Here is a 25,630-nt window from a genome sequence, read left to right as displayed (position 1 = left end):
GGGATAGTAAAAAGTTATAGAATTACAATAAAAGCACCCAAGAAAAAGTAAGACATAGGGGAACTGGGAACAAATAGGGATCAGATGTAGATTCCAAGAGCAGACCACCAATGCACTTAGTTTGAGATCACCTAAAAGTCTCATCCAGACACAAGCACAGGTCCCATCTAAGAGGAATACACTCAAATGTTTACCAATCATTTAATATAATATGTAAACTCAACATAATACAATGCATAACAGAGAGATGATTACAAGGAAAAAAATATCATCTCCCAAAACTATAACTATACATTCGACTGTTTTCCTCCCAGCCAAGGAGCTCCGGCAAGGATCAGGACAAAACTAAGTAATCTCATTCCAAGACAATGACAGGAAACAATTGGGAAACGGGTATGGGGGGATAGAAGACACAGCATGTACCTCCCTGCCCACTATGGGAGGTCAGGATCCCCACCCAGAAACTTTCTGCATTCCGCATATTTTAGTCAACATTCCCATAATATAATCATATTTTGGACCTCAAAGCGTATTAAAATATGAGAAATCATAACGGTTGGCAAGCCTGCATTATTACTTTACTTCATATTTATTCATATATATATAGAGCTTATTATTGTACTTTACCAGGCCAAAAGAGGGACTAAGAGCTTTCAATGTAGGGATTAATTGAAACAAACAAATCATTAATTGAACATATTTGGAACAAGTGGGTTTTTAAATTGCGTTTTTAAAAATGTTAAGGGATGAGGATGACCTCGGAAATACTGGTAGAGAAACAGCATTTTCAAAATATGAAAGCGAAAAATTTGAGAGCATGTACTAGTGTGGCAGAAGAACACGAATGGAAAAAAAAAATCTGCCTGCCTCAACCGAAGAGGCTGATTATTTTAAAGGACGATTTTTTTTTCTTGTATTATTCTTTCTGCTCTATCTGGCACTGTTTCATATCACACACACACACACACACACACAAACACACACCTCTTCGGATTTGTAATTGTCGCTATCATTTACCTATTCTAACCTTTCAAATTTCAAATTCAAAATACTGAAGTTAATATGATCTTTTTTTTCTGCATTTGTACACAAAATTTGTGTGATAGATATTGAGTTTAACTCCCCACTTCATTTTAAAAAAACCAAAAGAAAAGAAAAGAAAAAGAACATAAAAAAAAAAGAAAAAGAAAGAAAATTAATAAAGTAATAGCATTGGTCAAACATGGGGAAAACAACGGATATGGATAAACAAACAGTGGATGATAAAGGAGAAAAAAAAATAATATGATGAAATGTTTTGAGTAAATGTATTTGCTGCCTAATTCAGTCCCTTGATTGGAGACTGAATAATGAATTTGACAAGAAGGAAAACACACAGGACTGTCATCCAAGCATTGTGGCTTGTGATGTGTGCACAAGAGTTAATGTGAAATTTGTGATTTTCTTTGTCTAATAGGAAAAACCAGATCAAGCCTTGAGAAATGTTGTTTACGACCAAGTTGTCTTTATAACAGTATTCGCTGTTTTGGACATAACTAAGGGACATAACTATGACAAATGCATTGCCCCTAATAACTTGATTAAGAGGAAAATAAAACAAACAACAACAAAAAATAAATAAAAAAATTAAACCCAACTTACCACGAGGTGTTGGGCCAGAGTCTCCTTCAACTTGGTTCATACTACCGTGGGTGCGTTGAGTCGTGGCCCCCATCAGGAGAGGTGTGGTCTGGGACGCTCCGCCTCCCTCCTCAGAGTCTGTGTCTGACTCCGAGTTGGGGTCTTTCCCTGGGATGACTCGCCGCTTGCAGACGGGACAAGTTTTCTTGTTACGCGTCAGCCATGGGTCGATGCACTTGGCGTGGTAAGCTGGAGAAGGACGAATGATCATTGCAAATCATTCACTGTTTTATCATATTCAACGCATTTTACAATGATTTATATATTGCACTGGCACGAAACTTGATCGTGCTTCCATTTTACACAGAACCAGTCACCTGTTCGGTATAAATAATTAATCATCATATGAGCGATTTCTTAAGCATTTATACAGCAAAAATTAACGTGGTCAGAGTGCTTTGCAGAGGTCCCTCGTACAACAGCAACACTGGGCATGCAGGATGAGATCTTACGTCTGTTAGGCGATATTACAAATAATTTTTTTTCCAACAAAGACAACGCTATAAAGGCTCTCATTTTACACCTGAATATGGTGACGGAATGTGAGTAAAGAGCCTTTTCCAAGGACGCAACTATGCCTTGCTCAGAGCGGGACTCAAACCTTGGACTTCCCCGTCAAAAGGCAAGTGTCATACCAAAGACCACGTAGCCGCACATATGCAACTAATATTTCATGAGTGCTCATGAGATTGGAAGAAGATGAAGATTTAATTATAAACGCTATCCAAAAAAAATATATAGTATCATTCAATTTTATTGCATATCTAATTCTATTCAACAAGCTTATTATATGAAGACGGAGGGAAGGATTATAGAGAAAAATTGTCTGAATTTAGTCACCAAAAAGAGTCTGTAGATTATATATATTCATCGCGATCAACTTTTCAAAGAGCTAAAACATGACATCGTACCAATAATGTACAATAATGTCATGACCCAAAACAGTGTATGTTTGGACTATTATATAATAATCTAGATTTTGTTTTAATTTGCTGGTCAAAAAATCATAATCCTGGGACATACAAACGTCATTTCCAAACACATAATCAGTCCAATTTATCTATTTATTTTATTGTTTTCAGATTGCCCAAACGTCATTTCCAAACACATAATCAGTCCAATTTATCTATTTATTTTATTGTTTTCAGATTGCCCAAACGTCATTTCCAAACACATAATCAGTCCAATTTATTTATTTATTTTATTGTTTTCAGATTGCCCAAACGTCATTTCCAAACACATAATCACTCCAATTTATTTATTTATTTTATTGTTTTCAGATTGCCCAAACGTCATTTCCAAACACATAATCAGTCCAATTTATTTATTTACTTTATTGTTTTCAGATTGCCCAAACGTCATTTCCAAACACATAATCAGTCCAATACATTTATTTATTTCAGATTCAACCATTTCCAACACATATCATTCTATTTATTTATTTTATTGTTTTCAGATTGCCCAAACGTCATTTCCAAACACATAATCAGTCCAATTTATTTATTTACTTTATTGTTTTCAGATTGCCCAAACGTCATTTCCAAACACATAATCAGTCCAATTTATCTATTTATTTTATTGTTTTCAGATTGCCCAAACGTCATTTCCAAACACATAATCAGTTCAATTTATTTATTTACTTTATTGTTTTCAGATTGCCCAAACGTCATTTCCAAACACATAATCAGTTCAATTTATTTATTTACTTTATTGTTTTCAGATTGCCAATTCGAGGGAGGCCTGGTAGAAGCATCGGGTTTGAGCGAGTCACAAACAAAAATGAGTTTTTAAACATTCCCATTTCCACACTGTGTCATTACTCACCGTGTTCACAAGGCAATACGCGTATCTTCTCCCCATCTTCGTATTCATCCAGACAAATGGCACACGTGTCGTAGTACTGACCTGAACAGACGAGAAACAAAAATCAACAAATTCAAATATCAGATAATACAAGACTTTTATTTTATAAGATGAGATAAACCTTGCTAATCTGTGGAGAAAATTACATATTTTAATAAGCAATATAATGTGATTAAGAAAAGACATGGCACACACCTAGCTAAACACAACAGAGAGAGATAGAGAGTGGGGGGGGGGGGGGGGGGGGATAAGCCAAGCCACATTTTATTGCTTCAAATATCGGTTATTCACATATGCTCAGAAAAGTTTGACATTTAAATATCATCGAAGTCCAACGCTAACCATGGTGAGGTGTTTCTGTTGCTTCTAGCTAAAACCAAAATCTCTACTTCACTCAAGATCAGTCTCTGTTCCTTTGTTAGTGAAGCCAATGCTCTACCAACTGAGCTATCAGGACTCCCTAATATAAAGTAATATATATGTATGTATATAGTACATATACATATATATATATAGTACATATACATATATATATATATATATATATATATATATACACTTCACTTTATAACCTTATGGCACTGGATTCAACATTGCAATATATAGCAGTAAGCAATGTGCCTTCACACGCCACTGTGTTCTTATAGTGATATCCAGAATGGTTTGTATCACTCAGTGCAAATTTCTATTATAAAGTTGTTAAAAAATTTAAAATCAAAGGAAAATTAATAATTGAAAAGAAAAAAAATAACAAAATTATTTGAGCAATCTCTTAGATTACAGGATGTATAGAATAAATTTCAAATGAATGGATTTATTAACAATAAGATTTTTTAAAAAAAACAAAAAAAACACACAGACACACACACACACACATACCTTTCTTGAATTTACGAATGGGGATCTTTTTCAGATGTTTTTTAGAAAGACGAGCAACTCTGGTTCTTGTGTGATCTCTAATGAATTTGATGATCTGTGGATTAAAAAATTAAAATTAAAACATTATACAATAAAGAAAGAAATGCATGGAAATGTTTTGGTGAAGCAAGCCGAGAATTTCATTGAGAGACAACAGCATTAAAAGCTGAGTATCATGAATCAGCACAGATGATGTAAAAAAAGTGAAAATCTTGAACAACTTAAGCCCCATTTTTACTGTAACCCCAACTTTTAAAGCAGTTGAGATGATAATCATTGATACTCTAACTAACTTCTGGAAATTGGGAAACTTGCACCTATTTGTTCCACCACCCATCAGTCTCTCACTGCCGGTACATTTTAATGGGGGAAAAATGTCATTTTTGAAAAGGACTGACTCCAAAATTGCGGATTTCTGTGAACAGAGGAAAACCATCAGCATTGATGAACAAAATGAAAACCTATTTATTCGCTGTGGTAAAGTGAACAGCAAAAAGGAGATTTTGATCAATTCTTTTCTTTTTCTAAAGAAGGGGGGTGAGGGGCTGACAGCAATTCTATCAATCGGTTGTTTTTCTTGTTGCCAATGGATATACTTACCAAGAAGAGCATAATCATGAAGAAACACACGCCCACCACTATGGCAAAGGGCAATAAGTACATACGGTAGTCCACTTCCTCCACCTCTTTTATCGTTATCACATACTCTCTGAAATTGTAAAATAAATATGATGATGATGGTGGTTGTGGTGGTGATGATGATTGCGTTGATATCAACAACAACAATAATCTATATATACAAAGACACCCAGTCCCATGGAAGACGATAATTGTTTTTTTTCAAAAATAAAATAAATAAAATAAGGAATAGAAGAGACATCAAAATGTTCCAAACTGGTGAACAGATGAAGCCTTTCCACAACTCACTTGAATCTTGGGTAACTGTATTGGGTGGCCAGATCCATACCGCTGTTGAAGCCAACAAACGTAGATGGGATATCAATATCAGCGCCATCTGGAATGAATAGCCAAAAAGCAAAACAAACAAAACAGGGGAACAAAGAAAACAGATAAAAAATGAAACTACTATAACTATAAAACAAAAGGAAAATAATTGTCTGACGAAATTTTTTTTTTTAATTTTGTTTTTTACTATTACTTCTGTAACCTAATCAAAACTTTTATAAAATAATTTTTTTTAAAAAGAGAAATAAAAAAAAGGATGAAAGAACGAGAAAATCAAACCTAATACCTATATTCCCAATGTTAGTTTTTCATATTTATTTATCAGTATTTCCCTTTATTTAATCCAATTTTGCCAGCAACTGAGATTAAATTTATTTTTTTCCTTTCTAATTCAAGTCTCGAGAAGAGTTTTTTTGTTTTTTTTTGGTAACCTGTAAGTCTTGTGTAGAATATGACAAAAACCTGCAAACTTCAGCCTAACCCTATTAATACTTCCCAACATACAGATAGACAATTTCTAGTCAATTTGAAAATATCAGCATGCCTGAAATGCAATTCAATTGCCGGTGATCCGACATCCATGTCAATCCATCTATCAGCTCAGCTTATCCTTATTCATCATTTTTTTTTGTTTTAATTCAATTTAATCTCCCCCCCCCCCCCCCCTAGAGATTTACACAAACTGATTGGTAGTTAAGTCACCAAGCTTTAGTTATATTACTCAATGAACGAACCATATTGCCCAAACGAACAGATTAGGGAATAAAAACATAATACAATCCTAAGAAATACGTATTAAAAAATACATTAATAAAATTTAATTTAAAAAATAAATGACGACCATAAAAAAAAAGGTATGATAAGTAAGTAACAAGCAGGGATAAATGGTTAATATTATTAAGTGATGGGAAAGCTTGGGGTTACTCAAAAACTACTTGTATCTCGATAGAAGTTAAAAGATGGCAATGTTTTGTGAATTTTAAAAAATTGAGCTTTTATATAGCGCAATTTCCACTAAACGTGCTCAAATCGCTTTATAAGGGGCCCTGGCCAACAGCAACATTTAGCATTTAGAATGGGATATGACGCCTGTTAGGCAATATTACATTTTTTTTTCGGACAGAGACAACTCTGTTAACGACCAGGTACTCATTTTACACCTGAGTATAGCGAGAGAATGTGAGTAAAGAGCCTTCTCCAAGGACTCACTATGCGCCGAACGAATCCAGGACCTTCCGATCCAAAAGCGAGTGTTATACCACTAGATCACATAGCCACACATTAACTATTAACAAGTAATGAAAAAACAAAAACAAAAAAAAAAAAAAAAAAACAACCAAACAAACAAAAACAATAACACTAATGATAATAATAATAATAATAATAATAATAATAATAATAATAATAATAATAATAATAATAATAATAATAATAATAATATAATAATAATAATAATAATAATAATAATAATAATAATAATAATAATAATAATAATAATAATAATAATATCATATAATAATATAATAATAATAATAATAATAATAATAATAATAATAATAATAATAATAATAATAGTAATATAATAATAATAATAATAATAATAATAATAATAATAATAATAATAATAATAATAATAATAATAATAATAATAATAATAATAATGAGTGAATGACAATGCATTAGTCGTGCCCTGTTAAATGTTAATAAACAGTCATGTTAAAGGTACGCAAATAAATCAGGCTCTTTTATCTTGCGATCTTTAACTGTGTTGGTCAACAATGGTTACAATTAGAATGACACAAAACAGATCACATACAAACACAGGACAATATACCAAAGTAAACATAGCAACCTCATTCCGACCAGAACAATAAATTCAATTTTGTCTTCAAACTTATAATTTTGAAAGTTTTTAAACGTTTCTGGATAACTATAAAATCTAGAACTTAAACATCTTGTTTCATCTATAGAATCCAGCAATTCCCTTTAAAAAAAGAAGAAGAAGAAGAAGAAGAAGAAGAAGAAGAAGAAGAAGAAGAAGAAGAAGAAGAAGAAGAAGAAGAAGAAGAAGAAGAAGAAGAAGAAGAAGAAAAGAAGAAAAAAGAAAAAGAAGAAAAAGAAGAAGAAGAAAAAGAAGAAAAAGAAGAAGAAGAAGAAGAAGAAGAAGAAGAAGAAGAAGAAGAAGAAGAAGAAGAAGAAGAAGAAGAAGAAGAAGAAGAAGAAGAAGAAGAAGAAGAAGAAGAAAAAGAGGAAGAAAAAAAAATAATAATAAGAAGAAGAAACAAAAATATAGAAAGATTTCTTGATGTGCAAAGAACTGCAGTGCCAATACTCATGAAAGAAACAAAATAAAGATTGACTATCTAAAATATCAATGTCATGGGATGAAGAACTAAATGCAGCCAAATACTCTTTATAAAGATGTGAACAAGTGTGTATGAGAAAGGTGCCAGACAAAGAGAAGAAAAATAAAACAAGAAAATAAACCATCCCAAAAAATCAGTCTACCTCGACTGGGGATTGAACCTCAGACCTTCTGATTACCGGTCAGACATGCTACCATTACACCACAGAGACTCCAATTGTTGGGACAATTTTAATATCCATATTCTTGACAAAGGTATACGTTTTACGCAGTGAACCCTAACTAGCATCAAACAACACATACATTGAACATGAAAAGACAAGGACAAAGATACTTGACTGGCTCCATTTTAATATTTGAAAAAATTAAATTCAGAAACTGGGAAGCAGGCACCAGTGTATAATAAAGATCTGAACAAGTGTGTATGAAAGGTGCCAGACAAAGCAAGAAAGAAAAATACAAGAAAATGAACCATCCCAAAAATTCAGTCTACCCCGACTGGGGATTGAGCATGAGAGGACGATGATGAAGAAATTTGAGTTGTTCCATTTTCATAATGGGCTAAGAGTATTTACCTATTACAGATATCATAAGAAAAAATCACATCCATTTAGCACCGGTGTAAAATTTAAATATGTAAAAATATAATTTCGATGAGGAAAAAAAATTTCTCAGTAAATATAAATGTTAAATATTTTATCAAATTAAAATATTTTTCATGTTGATTTTTAAAAAGAGTTATATAGATTGTTCAAGGAAGAGTAAAGTACAGTCACCATTTCTTGATATCAATGAAAATAATTGCGTCTTAAAGGTGAAAATGTGGCCGTTCTATCCATATAAAATAGAATAACATAGCAGAAGTGTACGGTCAACAATTGCTGTGTAAAAATCCATGATTTTATGAAAATGGTCCGATTTCCTGGCTGACCATGAAACCCAAGCAGTTTTACCTGCAGGGATAAAATATAGCCATTCCTCACGTTATGACATAACCACATGGTGGGCTCCCCGTCATTGAAGGTGGATCGTTTGCATTGGGGGGTGAGAGGAGAGAAAACTAAAGTGAAAGATTTCCAATGAAATATACAGCTGTGCACCCGCCGATGCGTTGTCACCTCACCCTAGCTCAATTTGCGGCTGATGCCTGCCTGGGTTATTCCAGTCTCCCCTTGGAATAGATCCAAGAGAAAAATTTCCCCTATGGGATGAATAAAAGGAATTTTATTTATTTATTTTATTTAAATGCTTCACATCTAGTGTGAGTTCTATGAATCGTCATTCTCCACTACTTTACAATAGTTGAGTGTGTAGAATGACTGAATATGGCCGCATGTCTATCTCTGATATTCTTTCCCTTGGTCTTCGTCCATTAGAATTTAGCAAAATTTGGCAATCAAAAAATCAGTTGAATCTGTACAAGTTGCAGAGCTATTCGTTAAGTTATTTCATATGAGGCAGTTAATCAGCTAAACTTAACTTCACAGTCTTGTGTTTAATAACTGAAGACCTGACTGTTAAGCATGTTTAATTGGAATACAAAGGTCATAAGGAAGGGGGGGGGGGGGTCAAACTTGGCCAAATTCAGATTTTTTGCTCAAAATTCAAATTGTTAAAGTTAAATCTTAAAATGAAAATAAAGAAAGTGTGGTTATTTTACCTAATTGGACAATTGTTCAAACTGAAACATTTCTATTTTAAAGTGACAATTGCTATAAATAAGAGTGACTATGCCACTTTCTAGCCTTATGGTATGAATACCTGGACGTTAACAGCATTTCCGTTGAAACAAAAAGAGCATGTCTTGTCGTAAACATTAAGCGTTGCTGTTGACTTGGGATTCACTACAAATCTATTTGAGTACGTTTAGCGGATACTGCATTATATAAATGCTCAGGTTTATTTGATGTAGCATCAAGCATTTTGGCCTTATACAGATTTCTCATTCAAAGTCAGGTTTTTATAATTTTTTTAATCTACAGTTTTATTGTCAGCCGACAGTAGATCTACAACTGGTGACATGAATAAATTTACACGGACCTGGAAGCTCATATTTCAAGGCAATGAATCAATAACCAATGAGAACAGAAAGAGAAAACAAATCGACGACGACGACGACGACACTTCTAACAATATTTTGCACAAACTGGTAAAACAACAATTTTAGCCATGAATTAGCCAGAGAAATAATAAATATTTATAGATAAAGAGGAATTATAGTTATAAAAATGGAAGCAAGCAGCAGATTTTTAAATATAAACCATAATAAAGAATATTTTGTAAGAAAAGAAAAAAAAATACTCATTACATTTTTCTAGTTTTACTTTTAAATCAATTGTATATATTTGTCAAAAATGGTTACTTCTCCTATGAAAAGAAGCAAATGTTTTGGTAAAAAGGCACTAAAACTAATGATACGATAAAGCACTAATCAAAAAAAGAAAAGAAAATAAACGTCTCCCATCAAGCAATAAATAATGGATGCAGTGCTATTCCAGGTTCCTACACACCAAATTCTTTCAATGATATATCTACGAGTATTAATGCTTTTTAATATCTCAGTAAATTTTTATGATCACCCCGTTGTTACAATTGGAAATATATCCCCTTGATTCAGTTAATTCATTTGAGGCTAATTCATATACATTGGTTCCTTAAAACCGAAAGGATTTAGTTCTCTTTTGTTTCTTTTTGAATAATAATAAATTGTTGATGAAAACCTAAAAATAAAATTGTATAGGAACCCTGATGGCATGTGAAAGGAATTGCACTGTAGAGCTACTGATGTCCCCGCTTTATATTCTAAAAGCTTTATGATGATACAGTCAAAAGACTATACAAAGTGTGACAAAGATTCCCCATTTGATTAGGAAAGTGTGTGGTGTGACTTACGACCACGCATTTGGATGACGTTATTGTTTCCTGGATAATTGTAAATGATAACAGCTTCATAGCCGCTCAACTCTGCCCGTATTGCCTGAGAAAGAAAGCAAAACCAAAATAAAAAATAGTAAATAAAATCTTATCGTCAAGAGTTTCCTTTCCCCTTCTTCTCATACTACTTACGATGACCAATGCAGACAGCTACAAAATCCTTATTACTTAATGGTAGAAAGAAAATCAAATCGAGGAAAAGAACTTCTTGAAATGACACTGACTTGTATAAGTAAATGTATGGGAGGAAAGAAATGAAATCAAACCAGTAATGAAATCAAACATCGGCTAACATCAACACAACTGATACAAACGGAAACTATCAATTGTTGGGTACCAAAACACAATTTAAACGAAAGCCACATCAAACATTGGCTAACATCAACACAACCAATTCAAGTAGAAACCATTAATTGTTGGGGACCAAAACACATTTAACTGAAAGTCACATCAAACATTGGCTGACATCAACACAACCAATACAAGAAGAAACCACCACTGTCAGAAACCAAAACACACACACAAACAAACAAAAATTTGACCAGCTATTTTCCAAGGCACGATCCTTGACAAAATTGGCATCTAAATAGATTGACATCCAACACAAGTAATGCCCGATATGGAGAACACAAAAAGATCAACTTATCCCACTCCAATGAAATGTTATGTTTACAATTGATTGGAATGTTATATTTACAAGAGAAGAACGGGAAGGAGACCAACATGACTGGAAAAGCTATGATAGTGAAATGAAAAAAATTCTGATAAAATTTAAGTGACTTTATTTAGGATGCCAGACTTACAATTGTAAATAAAAATAGAAAATTGAATAGAATAATACTCAAGCCTCACAAAGTCAGGTTGTAAATTTGAAGAAGAATTCAACCTGGTAAAATATGCATCATTATTTCTTGACATTTGGAATAGAATAATTTTGTTTAGAAATATTAATGATTTTGTTCTTTAAAAAAAATAATTTTAATCTATTATATAGTATTCCTTTCTCTCTTATTATCAGTGAATGAGGTTGCTACGAATTTTGTCAATAAAAACACAATACCACGTTTTTTAAAAATAAATTTTAAAAGCTTAAGAAAAAGCCCAGAGCACATTGACAAAGTGCAGCGAAGATGAATCCAGGATTGACCTTTGGGTTGTCAGAGTCAAAAAGGTTTGAAAAACAAAACAAAAAAAAAGACTAAACAAGCAAACGAACAAACCAACAAACAAGTGACAATTCCATTGGGATGCAACCGAACCAGGAGACTTTTGAACTTACTATCACCACCCATTTTGGTGAGATCATGATTGCCCGGATAGTTAAACACGATGGCCGAGCAAAAATTGGCCCTCTGTGCATTCAAAACCTGGATGGATAAATAAATGGGTTGATGGTTGGTTCCACAGAGCCATGGATGAAGATGAATGAATGGATGAATAAAGCAAGGTATTATAAAACATAAATGGCAGCTAAAAGTGTAATGTGTTGGTCAAAAACTTGAATAACAAATAAATAAACCTTATCAATTTTATCAATAAGTCAATAAGAATTTCGATTGAAACTTATTTGAACACACACACCAAATAAAAAATTTAATTTATTTTAAAATTTGTTATTTATTCCTAGAATGCGTATATATCCAAGCTTAAAGAAAAAGTAAAACATTTTTTGAAAAATCTTTTTCACCAACTTTTAAACCAACATTTGGCAGGAGCTGTGCAGTTGGTAACTGGTCCATATATTTATATTTTTTTTAGGTCACACTATTTCACACTCTGAAGCTATTCATGAGATTCCTATGGTGCCAGTCTCCTCTTAGCTTTAGGATCAATATTATCATAATCTAACATTAAGAAACTGATGAAAACCGAATCATTTCCATAATTCATTTAAGATTCACTGTGTAAATAGAAAAAAAAAATGACCTATTGTTAAATCTTTATGATTGATCCAACAATCTACCCAAAATTACCTACCTAACTGTAGTTTTGAGAAAACGTCACTTTTTAGTAAAAATTTGAAATATTTTAGGCTACAAAAACATCTAACTTTATGAGGTACAAAAGATATTTCCTCCACTCTCCTTTCTATAAGGGTAAATAAAGAGTTATAAACTTTACCTTTCAAACACCCTATTTTGTTCAATTGTCCTGCAACTCCTCCACCATAACCCTCCACCATCTCCTGACAAAAGTCAACTGCAGTTTTTTTCTAATAGACGCTGGCCTGCCATGACTACTTGAATGACTGTCCACAAAATTCAAAACAAGAGAAATGTCTTTATCATTCAACAAGTTCAAGTTCTTTTTGTTTGTTACCTTCTCTGTAAAGGGGCATCCTCCCCTTTCAATTAACACAATCCACACATAGCCATCAATATTTTTGGGGGCTTTCTTGATAGGACTGCAAGCTGTCTTGGGTTCAGCAATCACCACACGGCCCTGGGGGAAAAACACATATGGAAATAAGTAAATTAATAATTAATAACAATAACAACAAAGGGAAATAAAAAAAAAAAAGTCAGAAACTAAAGGTGCATTAAAAAAAACCAAAAATCCAACCAAAAATACCCCCCCCCCCCCCCCCCCCCCCCAACGATTTTCAAGGCAAATTAAGAAACTAGGGATCAGCCACTGGTATAGAATAAAGATAAAGTCGAGGTAGACTGATATTTTGGGATGGTATTTTTCTTCCTTGCTTTGTATGGCACCTTTCATACACACTTGTTTAGATTGTCAAGGCAATATCTGATCAAATGGACTCTATCCTAGGTGCCCACATGCAGGTCTGACATCCAAATGCAATGAATTATGGGAATTATTTTAACATTGTTGTAATGGAGTTGGTCATGGCTGGTTTGGGGAACATTTCCATCATGAAAAAGAATCCATAATAATTTGGATTATCAGACCTGGAAATAAGTACGCGTTGACTATAACACATTACAAAGAACTTTAAAACAAATCAATCATATGAAACAGTCAAAACAAATTCCATCCGATTTTCCCAAGGCAAAACAAGAACTAATATAAAGTGAAAACTGAATTATTAATTAACTAATCCAGGACCTTTTAGCTTGACCTCATCAGTACAATGCAATTTACAATTGGCCAACTATAGAAAGAGTTAAAACGGGACACCCTAACACACAATACCGTCATGACCCCAAAACAGCTGTATGGTTGGACTATTACATAATATAATTATAATCTAGACTTAGAGCTTTTTTCTGTTCCTTGTTTTAATTTGCTGGTCAAAAATGTATAATTATAATTCTGGAACATGCAAGGGTTATTTCCACATACATAAACAGGCCAATTCTTAAAAAATTAAATTTTTTTTCTCAGATTGCCAAATCAGGACAGTTGGCCACTAGAGTTCTTTTTGAATTGCATGTTGAATAGTACACGACATGTTTCAAAACTGGATTATCACATAAGGAACATAATGAAGTTTGCTGAGGGTTGAACGGGAATTCAACGTTTGATACGAGGGGCATGTTGGGTTTTGAGGCGGAAAATAAATTGTAGTTTGATCTTTCCATTGTAAGCCTCTTCTCATACTGTCTTTTACTTTTATCACTTTGGCTTGGATTGAGTTTGGTTTTTTCTTCTTTACATATGCAGCAGGGGACTTCATGTCTTTGTTATTACCCATAGTTTAACAACAAAGTTTAAAATATTATCAACACACATATGCATATAAAAATGCATTGTTTGGAATTCTCTCGACCATTAACGGTTGTTAATGCTGCATTCATTGTAAATTTCAATAAATACAGGAATAAAATTATTCATGTCTTATCTCATCACTTATTCATCAAAATGGTAAGATAGCATTTTGGGTTAAAGTTGCATGAAAAGGGCTGACAGTAGTAATTATCAATACAAATTATGAAACAAAATAATGCCTGCTGTTCTGAAGGAGGGGGGGGGGGGGAGACACTCATTGTTTCAACAGCATAGGTCAATCAAATCACAAACTCAGTGTTATATAATTATAATTAGTGAGGCCCTAGAAGGCTGATCAAGTAAAACAAACATGAAGTAGTCAAAGGCTTTTGGATTGGCTGTTAGATTTTTAAAAACAATTAAAATTGTATGTAAGTGTAAGAAGAATGATGAACACAAGTGAAAAAAAAAACAAGAGAGAGAGAAAGAGAGAGCGAGAGAGAGAAAGAGAGAGAGAGAGAGAGAGAGAGAGAGAGAGAGAGAGAGAGAGAGAGAGAGAGAGAGAGAGAGAGAGAGAGATAGAAAAAGCTTTTCAAACTTGACACTAATAATAGATATGATTAAGATGATAAATTCTTCAATTTATCAAATCAAGCGAGAGTGTGTCATTGATTTGATCATCACGTTTTATCATCTTCAAAAGTGTGCTATGATGAAATGGCATAAATAACTTGTTTATCTTGTCTGTCTCATTACTAATCTTTTAAAATAGATGGTTTTAAGGACAAGAATCAGTGCTGCCAAACCTAGCCCATGTAAAGGTGTACAATGGAGAGCCAAAATGAGTAAGATTTTGAAAAAATTTGCACAATCCTTCAAAAACGATAATTAGCACTATATCTGGTAATGGGCCATTAGACCATACTAGCAATGATACAATCAATATTTAAATCGATGAATAAGCTTACACTTTATAGACTATATAAATAGTATCAACTTCCAGATCCATGTATAAATCTGATATCTGATATGACCCAGCCAGATAATATTATATTGAACTCACTCATAAACTTCTGGGCCAAGAAACAGATAGTGTTTAAGTACACCAAAAAAGTGTATGAATGCTAAAAACGCTTCCATAATAATATTTAATTATGCGTACGACCTTCAGCAAAATGTGTACAATGAATGAAAATGCATAAAAATATGCTATTTTTTTTACTAAGGTTGGCACCCCTGAAGAATGCGATCCCATTTTTTTATAACTCGTATGATAAACTTGCCAACCAGCCTCCACCATTTGAAAAGATTTAGCAATTTTCTCAAATATTTATGCTGATTTTCTCATACCCCCCCCCCCCCCCCCCCCCAAAAAAGCCCAATGTACTTTCAACGTGCGCAAACCATCCAAATTTTAACATTTTAATTTACTAAATTTATGGAAAATTGTCAAGTTATTTGAAGGTATAGAACAACTAGCAACTGTAGGTTAAGTTCATCAACATTTGAATTCAGACACCCACCTTCATTCCATGTTTGGGAAAGTCGTCTCCAAAGCCGGCCTGCATATCAGGAAATATGGCTGCAGTCTCGTTGGAGTCCAAGTCTTTCTGCAAATTACAGATATTAAAAAATTTATACACACATAATGTGTACACAAAGCATTTCAAAGGTTTTGACTCTGTGTTAAATGCACTTGGAATAAAATATTGTTTTTTTTTTTTTTGTGTGCAAACAATCAATTCAAATTATTATTAAGAGTGAAGCATCCTCTCGTTCTACACTGCTCCATAATGTACAATTTTACCCCAAAAAATATGTACGATTGTGTCATTAGTTCTTGTGATCGTCTAATCAAGATATTTTTGTGAAATCATTAACCCTTTTTCCTTCTTTTTAGCACTTACTTAAAGAAACCGGCTTTTATATTTGAGGTCCCATAAAATAAGGTCAAACACACAAATAAAGTCGGATGATGGACATGTAATTTACCTAAAATTTTCGCTTCGTGGTGTATGTAACACATGCAACAGTTATTTCACAATTACTCTTGGTTTGTGTCCGTCAGAAGTCATTGAGCGGAGAGAGCCATTTTGGGTGTCCGAACCGGAACACTCCACCCTATTATTCACTTTTTTTTTTCATTTTTAAAAAAACCTCATTCCAATTTTGAACTAAACAAATTTTTTGTGTTTTTCATGATATTTAATTTCAACAATGATTCCACAGAGAAGGAGAGGGGTGGGGGATGGGAAGCTAAAATTTCTAAAAATAGAATGAGACTGAGACTGTGCCTGACCAGATTTGGCCATATTCTAGTTGTTTTTTGTGCATCAGATTTTTATCTGTCTATCATTTAATGGAATTCTTATTTTTAAGTCGTCCTTCAGACCATTGGGCCATGGAGCCGGAGTTTATCCCAGTTTCTAAATAGTGTGAAATGGACAATAGCAATTGCTTGCTATCCTTTGGATAGGACGCTAGTCTATTGCAAAGTACTTTCTGCCAAATCTAACAGACTTAGCTACTCATTCACTGCTGAGTGGACAGGGGGGGGGGGGGGGGGATTGATCTTGGTCCCTTTGTGTGTGAAGCGGGTGCTCTACCATCTGAGCTATCGGGACCCCCGAACTTTGTCCATCCGTCATTTAATGAATTAAAAGTAACAGATTTTCACAGTAAGTATATAGTTCCAGACTTGGAGGAAGTCTTTTAACTTTTAAACTTTTTTTAAAATGAAATGCCCGCCTACTAAAATAAAATACTTAAGAATTAAATTTTAAGAAAAATAAGATTATTAAAAAGTAGTTTCTCTGAGCCATGAGGCCCATGGAGAGTTTATATCCTGGTTTTACAGTGTGAAACAAAAACAATAGCAATTGTTGCTTCGGGCACTAGTCCATCATAAAATATTTTCATTTTATCTAACAGACCCAGCTACCAAATCATTGCTGGGTGGACAGGGGGGTCAGGTAAAAAAAAAAATCTGGACACCACCCAGGATCTGTCCCTTTGCATGTGAGGAGAGCGATCTACTAAACGTGCTACTGGGATCCCCTATGACTATGAAATAAATTATAAGATAAGATGATTTTTATTAATCCAAATAGGAAACTAAATCATGTTTAGAGTTTTATGTTTTGCACATGGCATGACGCTTACCATGCATGAAAGAAAAACGATGATGTTGTGTGAAAGCAAAACATTATTAATTAATTACTGAATTAATAATAATCATAAAATATCAAACAAACAAACAAAAACACACCAAAAATGCACTAGAGGACTAGTTTATATTCTGGCAAATGCTCTTCTCTCTATTCCATCTATAGATTGGAATTTAAGTTCTATAAACTGAAATAAAAACCACTCACCACCACTATCTCAGCCTTGACTTTGTGGCCACATAGGAGAATGTGGAAAGCCACAAAAAAGCTGAGACCCAGGTTGAGAAGATTGAGTCTAGTCCAATAGAAGAATGCCATTTTTGGCATTCTCTTCACACAGTAATATCTTTATTTGTAAGCACAGTACAGACCAGTTGGTAATAACAATAATAAATATATCCTTTGCTGTAGACTCTGGCTCTGGGGAAAAAATAAGAAAGTCGTTTAAGAAAAGAAAGAAAAAAAAGATGTGGATCTAGATTGATCTTATATAAAAACCTAACTTTTAACTTCAACAAGGTAGTAAGCACTCATGCCACAGGCACAACAATTAAAGACCGCCCAATTCCCCCCCCCCCCCCCCCCCCCCCCCCCCGCCCCCCCCCTCCTCCCCCCAAAAAATAAAAATTTCAAGAAATTCTTAAAATTCGTAATTTCCATTCTTATTTCTCTGACATGTGCTTTTTTTTTTTTTACAGACAACATATATTAAACAAGTCTTTAGCATTGTATCATGTGACAAAATATGCTATATTTGAACACTCATATAGCACATCACTGATTAAACATGCTCAATACACGTCACAATATTTCATATGCAAAATGCATGAAGAATAAAGGAATAAAGAGAAGAAAAAGAAGAAGAGAGGAAGAAGAAGAAAAGAAGAAGAAAGAAGAAGAAGAAGAAGAAAGAAGAAGAAGAAGAAGAAGAAGAAGAGAAGAAGAAAAGAAGAAGAGAAGAAGAAGAAGAAGAAGAAGAAGAAAGAAGAAGAAGAAGAAGAAGAAGAAGAAGAAGAAGAAGAAGAAGAAGAAGAAGAAGAAGAAGAAGAAGAAGAAGAAGAAGAAGAAGAAGAGAAAGAAGAAGAAGGAGGAAAGAGACTTTGAAGTTTAGTTTTCTCACATCCACAGCTAAGCAAAATAATATCAATTTTAATAGTTCATCTCAAGTTCATAATTGAAGTGCAGTCGAAAAAATGAGATGGGTTTGTGTTAGGGAGGGTATTTTATAGCTTAATTTTTACAAAGATTATTATTATGAATCAGTGATGGTAATGGCAATTTGTAAAAAAGGATGAAAATGTATCTGTCCATCCGGCAAACTCAAGGCAAAATGCAAAAATTACATATACAAAACGATAGTTACATAACATTATATAATATATACTCCTTTTGTAAGTACTTAATGAATTGTCCTTTCCCGAAAATAATTTTAAAGGTTCACAATATTATTTATACCACTATCTATATCAAGAGATGATGAATTTTTAGCCCAAAGCTAGAAATAGAAAGTATTTGTTTTTACATTACAAAGCACACTACAATACTTTTGTTAGGAAGAGAGAGAGAGAGGAGAGAGAGAGAGAGAGAGAGAGAGAAGAGAGAGAAAGAGAGGGGAGAGAGAGAAGAGAGAGAGAGAGAGGAGAGAGAAGAGAAAGAGAGAGAGAGAGAGACAGAGAGAGAGAGAGACAGACAGAGAGAGAGAGAGAGAGGAGAGAGAGAGAGAGAGAGAGAGAGAGAGAGAGAGAGAGAGAGAGAGCAGGGGTGAGAATGACTGGTCCCTAAAAAGGAGGAAATTTGTCGGAGCTTAGATCAAGAACCATCCATGCAAAAATAACCTATAAATTTAAATTTCATTAAAAGTTACTGTGATGCAATCCAAAATGTGTCTCCCAGCAATTTCTGACATCACTCGAAGGAATTTCAAAAACTGAAAGTGTAATTATAACATGGTGGTTGTAGTAATGGTAGTGGTAGCGATAATGATGTGGTGGTGGTTGTAGTAGTTGTGGTAAGGATGATGATGTGATGATGGTTGTGTAGTAGTAGGTGTCGCCACATACATCTCCCGTATTCACAGATTCACTAATGCCCACATCCCATTGTTTCAAGTTGACCAGAGACGCCAACTTAAAATTTGGCTCACGTAAATTTCAGAAACAATTCCGAACAATTTCAATGCTTAAACAGGAATTTCTGCAAACAAAATATAATCTATTGAGATCTATAATCATCCCTTGTTTCAAATCAAGTAAAGTTCCAAAGCCAATTTATGACGTATAAAATATTAAAATGAATGGTAGGTGTGGTGGTAATAATGATATAACGGTGGCTGTTGTAGTGGTGGCAGTAATGATAATGTATGTGGTTGTGGTGGTTGCAGAAGTGGTGGTGGTGGTGATATTGTTGTGTTGGAGGACGTTGTAGTAGTGGTGGTAAGGATGTGGTAGTGATTGTTGTTTTAATGGTGATAGTGTTGTGATGATGTCGTAGTGGCGGTGGCAATGATGATGATGATGTGGTGGAGGTGGTTGTAGTTAGTAATGATGGTGCTTCATGAAATGATGGTGTGGCGATGGTGGTGGTTGTAGTAGTAGTGGCAGTGATGATGATTATGATAATGATGATGATGATGATGATAATGGTGATGATGATAGTAGTGGTGGTGGTGGTGGTGATGATAAGGTGTGTACTTGAACGTGAAAAGAGAGAATGATGGCTGATGTGAAAAGGATATGATCCACTTTATACATTTAGGTTTGTCTGACACTGACAGAAGAAAAGATAGTGTGTGTGTGTGTGTTTTGTATGTTTGTTTTTAGGGGTTTACGGCGCTTGCAACACATTAAGGTCATATCAGCGCCAGTAATAAGGAAGAAAATGGGATAGTAAAAAGTTCTAGAATTACAATTAAAGCACCCAAGAAAAAGTAAGACACAGGGGAACGGAACAAATAGGGATCAGATGTAGATTCCAAGAGCATACCACCAATGTACATAGTTTGAGATCACCTATAAGTCTCATCCGGGCACAAAGAGGAATACACTCAAATGCTTACATTATAAATTATACATTGTATCATTGTTAAGTACATGAAGATGAAAATTGAAAACCTATTGAGACTAAAGAACTGGGTGCACTTTACTGATTTGTGTGTGTGTGTGTGTGTGTGTGTGTGTGTGTGTGTGTGTGTGTGTGTGTGTATCATTGTTACGTACATGAAGATGAAAAGTGAAAACTTCTCGAGGCTAAAGAACTGGGTGCACTTTACTGATTTGTGTGTATATGTGTGTGTATCATTGTTAAGTACATGACGATGAAAAGTGATAACTTATCGAGGCTAAAGAACTGGGTGCACTTTACTGATTTGTGCGTGTGTGAGAGAGAGAGAGAGAGAGAGAGAAAGAGAGAGAGAGAGAGAGAGAGAGAGAGAAAGAGTGAGATAGAGAGAGAGAAAGAGTGAGATAGAGAGAGAGAAAGAGACAGACAGAGAGAGAGAGCGAAAGAGTGAGAGAGAGAGATAAAGAGAGAGAGAGAGAGAGAGAGAGAGAGAGAGAGAGAGAGAGAGAGAGAGAGAGAGAGAGAGAGAGAGAGAGAGAGAGATCTCAAAGTGAATGTAGTGATGAGTACAGAAAAATTAAAGTGAAAAATTAACGAGACTTAAGAACTGAGGGAACTTTACTGATTTTTTGTGTGCACGTGTATATGTCTGTAGGTCATTTCAGCGGCACTTAAAATATATAGATTTAAGTAAGATCAAAAGCACTGGAGAAAAAGTGACTGGTTCAAATAAGGCTCACAAACGGACACCAAGATCTAACTATCAATGTAGTTAGTTTGAGGTCACCTAAAAGTCTCACCAAGACACAAGCACAGAATCCTTATGAGAGAAATACAAAATTTAGAACAACAAATCTAACGTCACACAAAAGAGAGATGATATACGAGGATAAACATATCATCTCCCAAAAACGACTATACATAATTTAAGTGTTTCCCTCCATGCCAATGAATCTGGCCAGGAAAAGGATCAAGCCAAGACAAAGGCAGAAAGCAACTCTGATCCATGCAAGTCAAAAGATCCCACCAGGAAGATGATGTGATAGTGGTGCTTGCACTAGAGGTGGTACTGATTACAATGAGGGCAGTGATGATGTGGTTGTGGAGATGGTGTTACTGATGATGATGTGATAGTTACTGTCGTAGTGGTGGTAGTTGTGGTAGAGATGGTAATGATGTCATGATGGTTCAGGGGTGAGAATGACTGATCACAAAAATGGAGTTCAAGACCTGTCTATGCGACGATAACGTATAAATTTGAATTTCATGAAAAATTTACTGAGATGTTATCAAAAATGTGTCTCGCAATAATTTCTGACACCACTTGGAGGAATTTCAAAAGTTGAAAGAGTAATTACAACATATTGTAGTAGTAGTAAGAAAAGATGGCGGTATGGATAATGAAGTGATGGTGGTTGTAGTGGGGTCGTGATATGGTGGTTGTAGCTGTAGAGGTGTTGGGAATGATGGTGTGGTGCTGGTTGTAATAGTTGTGGTAGGGATGATGTGGGGTGGTTGTAGTAGTGATAGTTGGGATGATGTGGTGGTGAAGGATGTAGTTGTATTGGTAGTAGGAATGATGATGTGGTGGTGGTTGTTGTAGTAGTGGTGGTAGGGATGATGATGTGATGGTAGTTGTAGTAGTAGTGGTTGTAGCTGTAGTGGTGGTGGTGGTAGGGATGATGATGTGGTGGTGGTTGTAGGTAGTAGTAGTGGTGGTGGGGATGATGATGTGGTGGTGGTGATTGTAGTAGTAATGGTGATAGGAATGATGATGTGATGGTTGTTGTAGTACAGGTGGTGGTTGTAAAAGTAGTGGTGATAGGGATGTTGATGTAGTGGTTGTGGTGAGTCTTTTTAAAAGGCGGAATAGTGATGGTGATGGGCGGAGATAAACCATCATTTAGGCGGAAGATTCTCAGCCCTGGAGAGAGAGAGAGAGAGAGAGAGAGAGAGAGAGAGAGAGAGAGAGAGAGAGAGAGAGAGAGAGAGAGAGAGAGAGAGAGAGAGAGAGAGTTATGAATTGATTTTCTATTGTTTTTTTGGCCCAATCCCCAATCAAACATTTATTCATCCTAGGACCCCACTGGTCTTGTGTCACTTTTGACACATGGTGCCACCACGCGTAGGCTGACGTCATAAAAATGCAAGTGTCACCAAAATTCATGCAAATGAGCATAGGTGTCAAAATTTGACACAAGACGTGATGGTGATTTTTTCATTGAGCTACCGTGGAGCCACCTGAGCACTGTTCATAGAATAATGTGTGACACTGCAAAAACAGCGGAAAATTTCAAAGAAAATCCAAAAATCATGGAATTCTGCGGATCCGCGGAAGATTATCATCACTGATGAATGATTTGTTATTTCAATTCCAATCTCATTTCATAATATCAATCACTCAATTTATTGCGGGACAGACCGGCCTGCATGAAAATTAAAAAATTCGTAAATTTTAGGAAATTAAAAATGTAGTCCCTTTATAGTTAACTTTAAAAATCAATACAATATAATATACCCTCACAAGAATTAAATACTTCAAAATCCTTAAAATTATGTAATCTGGAATCACTTACATTTTCATTAAGTTGTAATTGTAATGCCTTAGAGATGTTCATGACGTTCTGAACTTTAACTTTAAGCTGAAATTTCATATTTCTATGATGAAATTTTGTAATAGTAGGCAGGTCTGGTTGGAGTATACTCGGCTGAATAATCTTATCGAAGTGACTATTTCTCCAAAAGTTCAAAAAAATAAACGTGATCCTCTATTTCTCCGAACAGTTTCCGTTCACAAGAATTTTTTTGGATATTTGCGAGAGTGTCTGTGTGAATGATGAATGTGTATGCATTTTTGGGGGTTTCTTTTGCCAGTGCTTGGGTGCTCTGTCTTTTATTCCCAACTTTCGGTTAGACTTCTATTTTGAGTTTGTGCTATCCTGTCTTTCAACCTATGTTCCCACCTTGAGACTTTGGTTTTGTTATTTAGATTTGTTTGTTCTCTCTCTGATAGTCGGCCCGAAGTGCAAAAGTGGAGTATTTGCGATAGCAAAACTTTTTTATAAAATCTGTCTTTGTCAACAATGTGACTAAAAATCACTAGCTTGATGATTGGTGAGAATTCCCTGTCCACTCTGATGATTTACTTTTGCATCGACATTGCGTCCGTAACCCATCAGCTACTGGAGGCTAGCCGACCATTTGGAGAAATAGGGTTCAAGTTTATTTTCCTGAGCGTTCGGAGAAATAGAGCCGGCCAAATCTTATTACTCTTAATGAGATTTGAAAGCTTCAAAATGAGAAAAATAAAATAAAACTCATTCATAATAAATCCCACACCACTTTTTCCTCAATTGATGTATGCTCTTATAACATTCATTTCATTAAAAAACCATTGAGTATATTTTCTTACTTAGTTCAGAGATTGGTTCAGTTTAATTTGCAAAGTTTTTAAAGAATCAAAAACTGCCAAGACAGGACAAGAGTGCCGGCAAGACTCTGACTTCTCTTACTTATTACTGCAAGTCTGATGAATCTAAATCATTTTTATTTCTAGTTTTGGAAAGTGAACGAGAGAGACACTGTGTTATTTACTAGATGCATATCTTACACTCATCTGGTGTTTTAAAATACTATTTCAATAAACACCATTACTATTATTGCAGTCCTCTCTCTCTCTCTCTCTCTCTCTCTCTCTCTCTCTAATTCTTAGCAACCCCCCCCCCCCCAAAAAAAAAGAATGTACAAATAATCCTCCAATGCAAAAAAGCCAGTTGCTTTGCCAGATGGTAGTATTACTACTAGTAGTAGTAATGGTAGCAACTACCAAGGACCACACGACAGATTATCAGTTGGTTCAGTTGAATCTGCAAAGTATTCCAACAATCCAAAAATCAAGCACTCAGACTCAGACTCAGAAGCGAGGAATGAGTAAAATAAAATAGTTGACGGTGACAGTGACAGTGTAGAAAGAAGTGGAAGTAGAAAGAAGTGAGACAGAGTCAGAGCAGCAAGAGTCAGCTGAGTTAAGAAAGAAGTAGAACAAAGTAGTAGAGTCTAGTGACACTAGTGAGACAGTCAGAGAAGCAAGAGTCAGCTGAGAGCCAAGAAAGAAGTAGAAAGAACTAGTAGAGACTAGTGCTACTAGTGAGACAGAGTCAGAGCAGCAAGAGTCAGCTAAGTCAAGAAAGAAGTAGAACAAAGTAGTAGAGACTAGTGACACTAGTGAGACAAGAGTCAGAGCAGCACCAGAGTCAGCTGAGAGTCAAGAGTCAAGAAAGAACTGTGAACGATGCCAATGATGATGAAATTTCAATTTCAGAGAATGAAATGAGAATCGAAGAGTTGACAGTGACAGTGTAAAAGTAGAGATGAATGAACAGAGCCAGAGCAGCTGGACCCGATTCAATTCAAATTCAAATGAGTCAAGAAAACCTATTGTTTTGTTTTCAATTTTAAGGGTTTTACGGTGCTTGCAACACATCATTAAGGCAACCAAGGTTATATCAACGCCAGTAATAAAAAGGAAGAAAATGGGATAGTAAAAAGTTCTATTACAATTATTAATTAATAAAGCACCAAAGTAAAGGAAGACAAAGGGGAATTGGTTTTAATAGTATTACAGTATAGGGAACAGATGTAGATTCCAAGGTTTGAAATCACCTAAAAGTCTCATTCAGACACAAGCACAGGTCCCAACGCCAACACTCAAATTGTTTTTACAAATTGTTACAAATCATTATATAATTTTTATAAAGTGCATAACAAGAAGACAAAGTAAGTGCCTCCCTGCCCAATAATATGGGAGGTCAGGAACCCCACCCAGCAAGAAGACCTAGAAATGACGTGAACGACGTCACTGAGAAACTGAGAATCGAGAATGAAAGAAGTAGAAGAGGAAGAGAATTTGAAATTGAACGAAATTAAAATAAAAAAAATTGAAATTGAATTTGAAAAAAGGTACAAAATCAAAAAGACCGTACACCACTGAGATGAAAATGAATTCAAA

The 25,630-nt window shown here is 34.7% G+C and overlaps 1 protein-coding gene across 5 annotated transcripts in view; it reads right to left on the bottom strand.

Moving 5' to 3' along the window:
• LOC144956035 (E3 ubiquitin-protein ligase RNF13-like) overlaps positions 1-25,630 on the bottom strand; it is a 37,254-nt gene that overhangs the window by 5,707 nt on the left and 5,917 nt on the right. For 3 of the 5 annotated variants that reach the window (XM_078886328.1, XM_078886327.1, XM_078886329.1), the window contains exons 2-10: positions 17,773-17,985; positions 15,922-16,008; positions 13,046-13,168; positions 12,006-12,093; positions 5,389-5,476; positions 5,062-5,170; positions 4,423-4,516; positions 3,505-3,585; positions 1,642-1,869 (exon numbers count right to left, since the gene is read on the bottom strand). In XM_078886328.1, coding sequence (XP_078742454.1) covers positions 1,642-1,869; positions 3,505-3,585; positions 4,423-4,516; positions 5,062-5,170; positions 5,389-5,476; positions 12,006-12,093; positions 13,046-13,168; positions 15,922-16,008; positions 17,773-17,892 — 1,018 coding nt within the window. In that variant the 5' untranslated portion in view covers positions 17,893-17,985. Of the gene's footprint in view, positions 1-1,641; positions 1,870-3,504; positions 3,586-4,422; positions 4,517-5,061; positions 5,171-5,388; positions 5,477-10,684; positions 10,770-12,005; positions 12,094-13,045; positions 13,169-15,921; positions 16,009-17,772; positions 17,986-25,630 lie in introns of all 5 variants that reach the window. The other 2 variants (XM_078886325.1, XM_078886326.1) reach the window with 2 other exon arrangements.

The sequence above is a fragment of the Berghia stephanieae genome, chromosome 10 (genome assembly GCF_034508935.2).
Source record: "Berghia stephanieae isolate SIO BIC M18660-M18661 chromosome 10, UCSD_Bste_1.3, whole genome shotgun sequence".
NCBI classification, from domain to species: Eukaryota; Metazoa; Mollusca; class Gastropoda; order Nudibranchia; family Aeolidiidae; genus Berghia; species Berghia stephanieae.
This window is presented reverse-complemented; position numbering and strand designations above follow the sequence as displayed.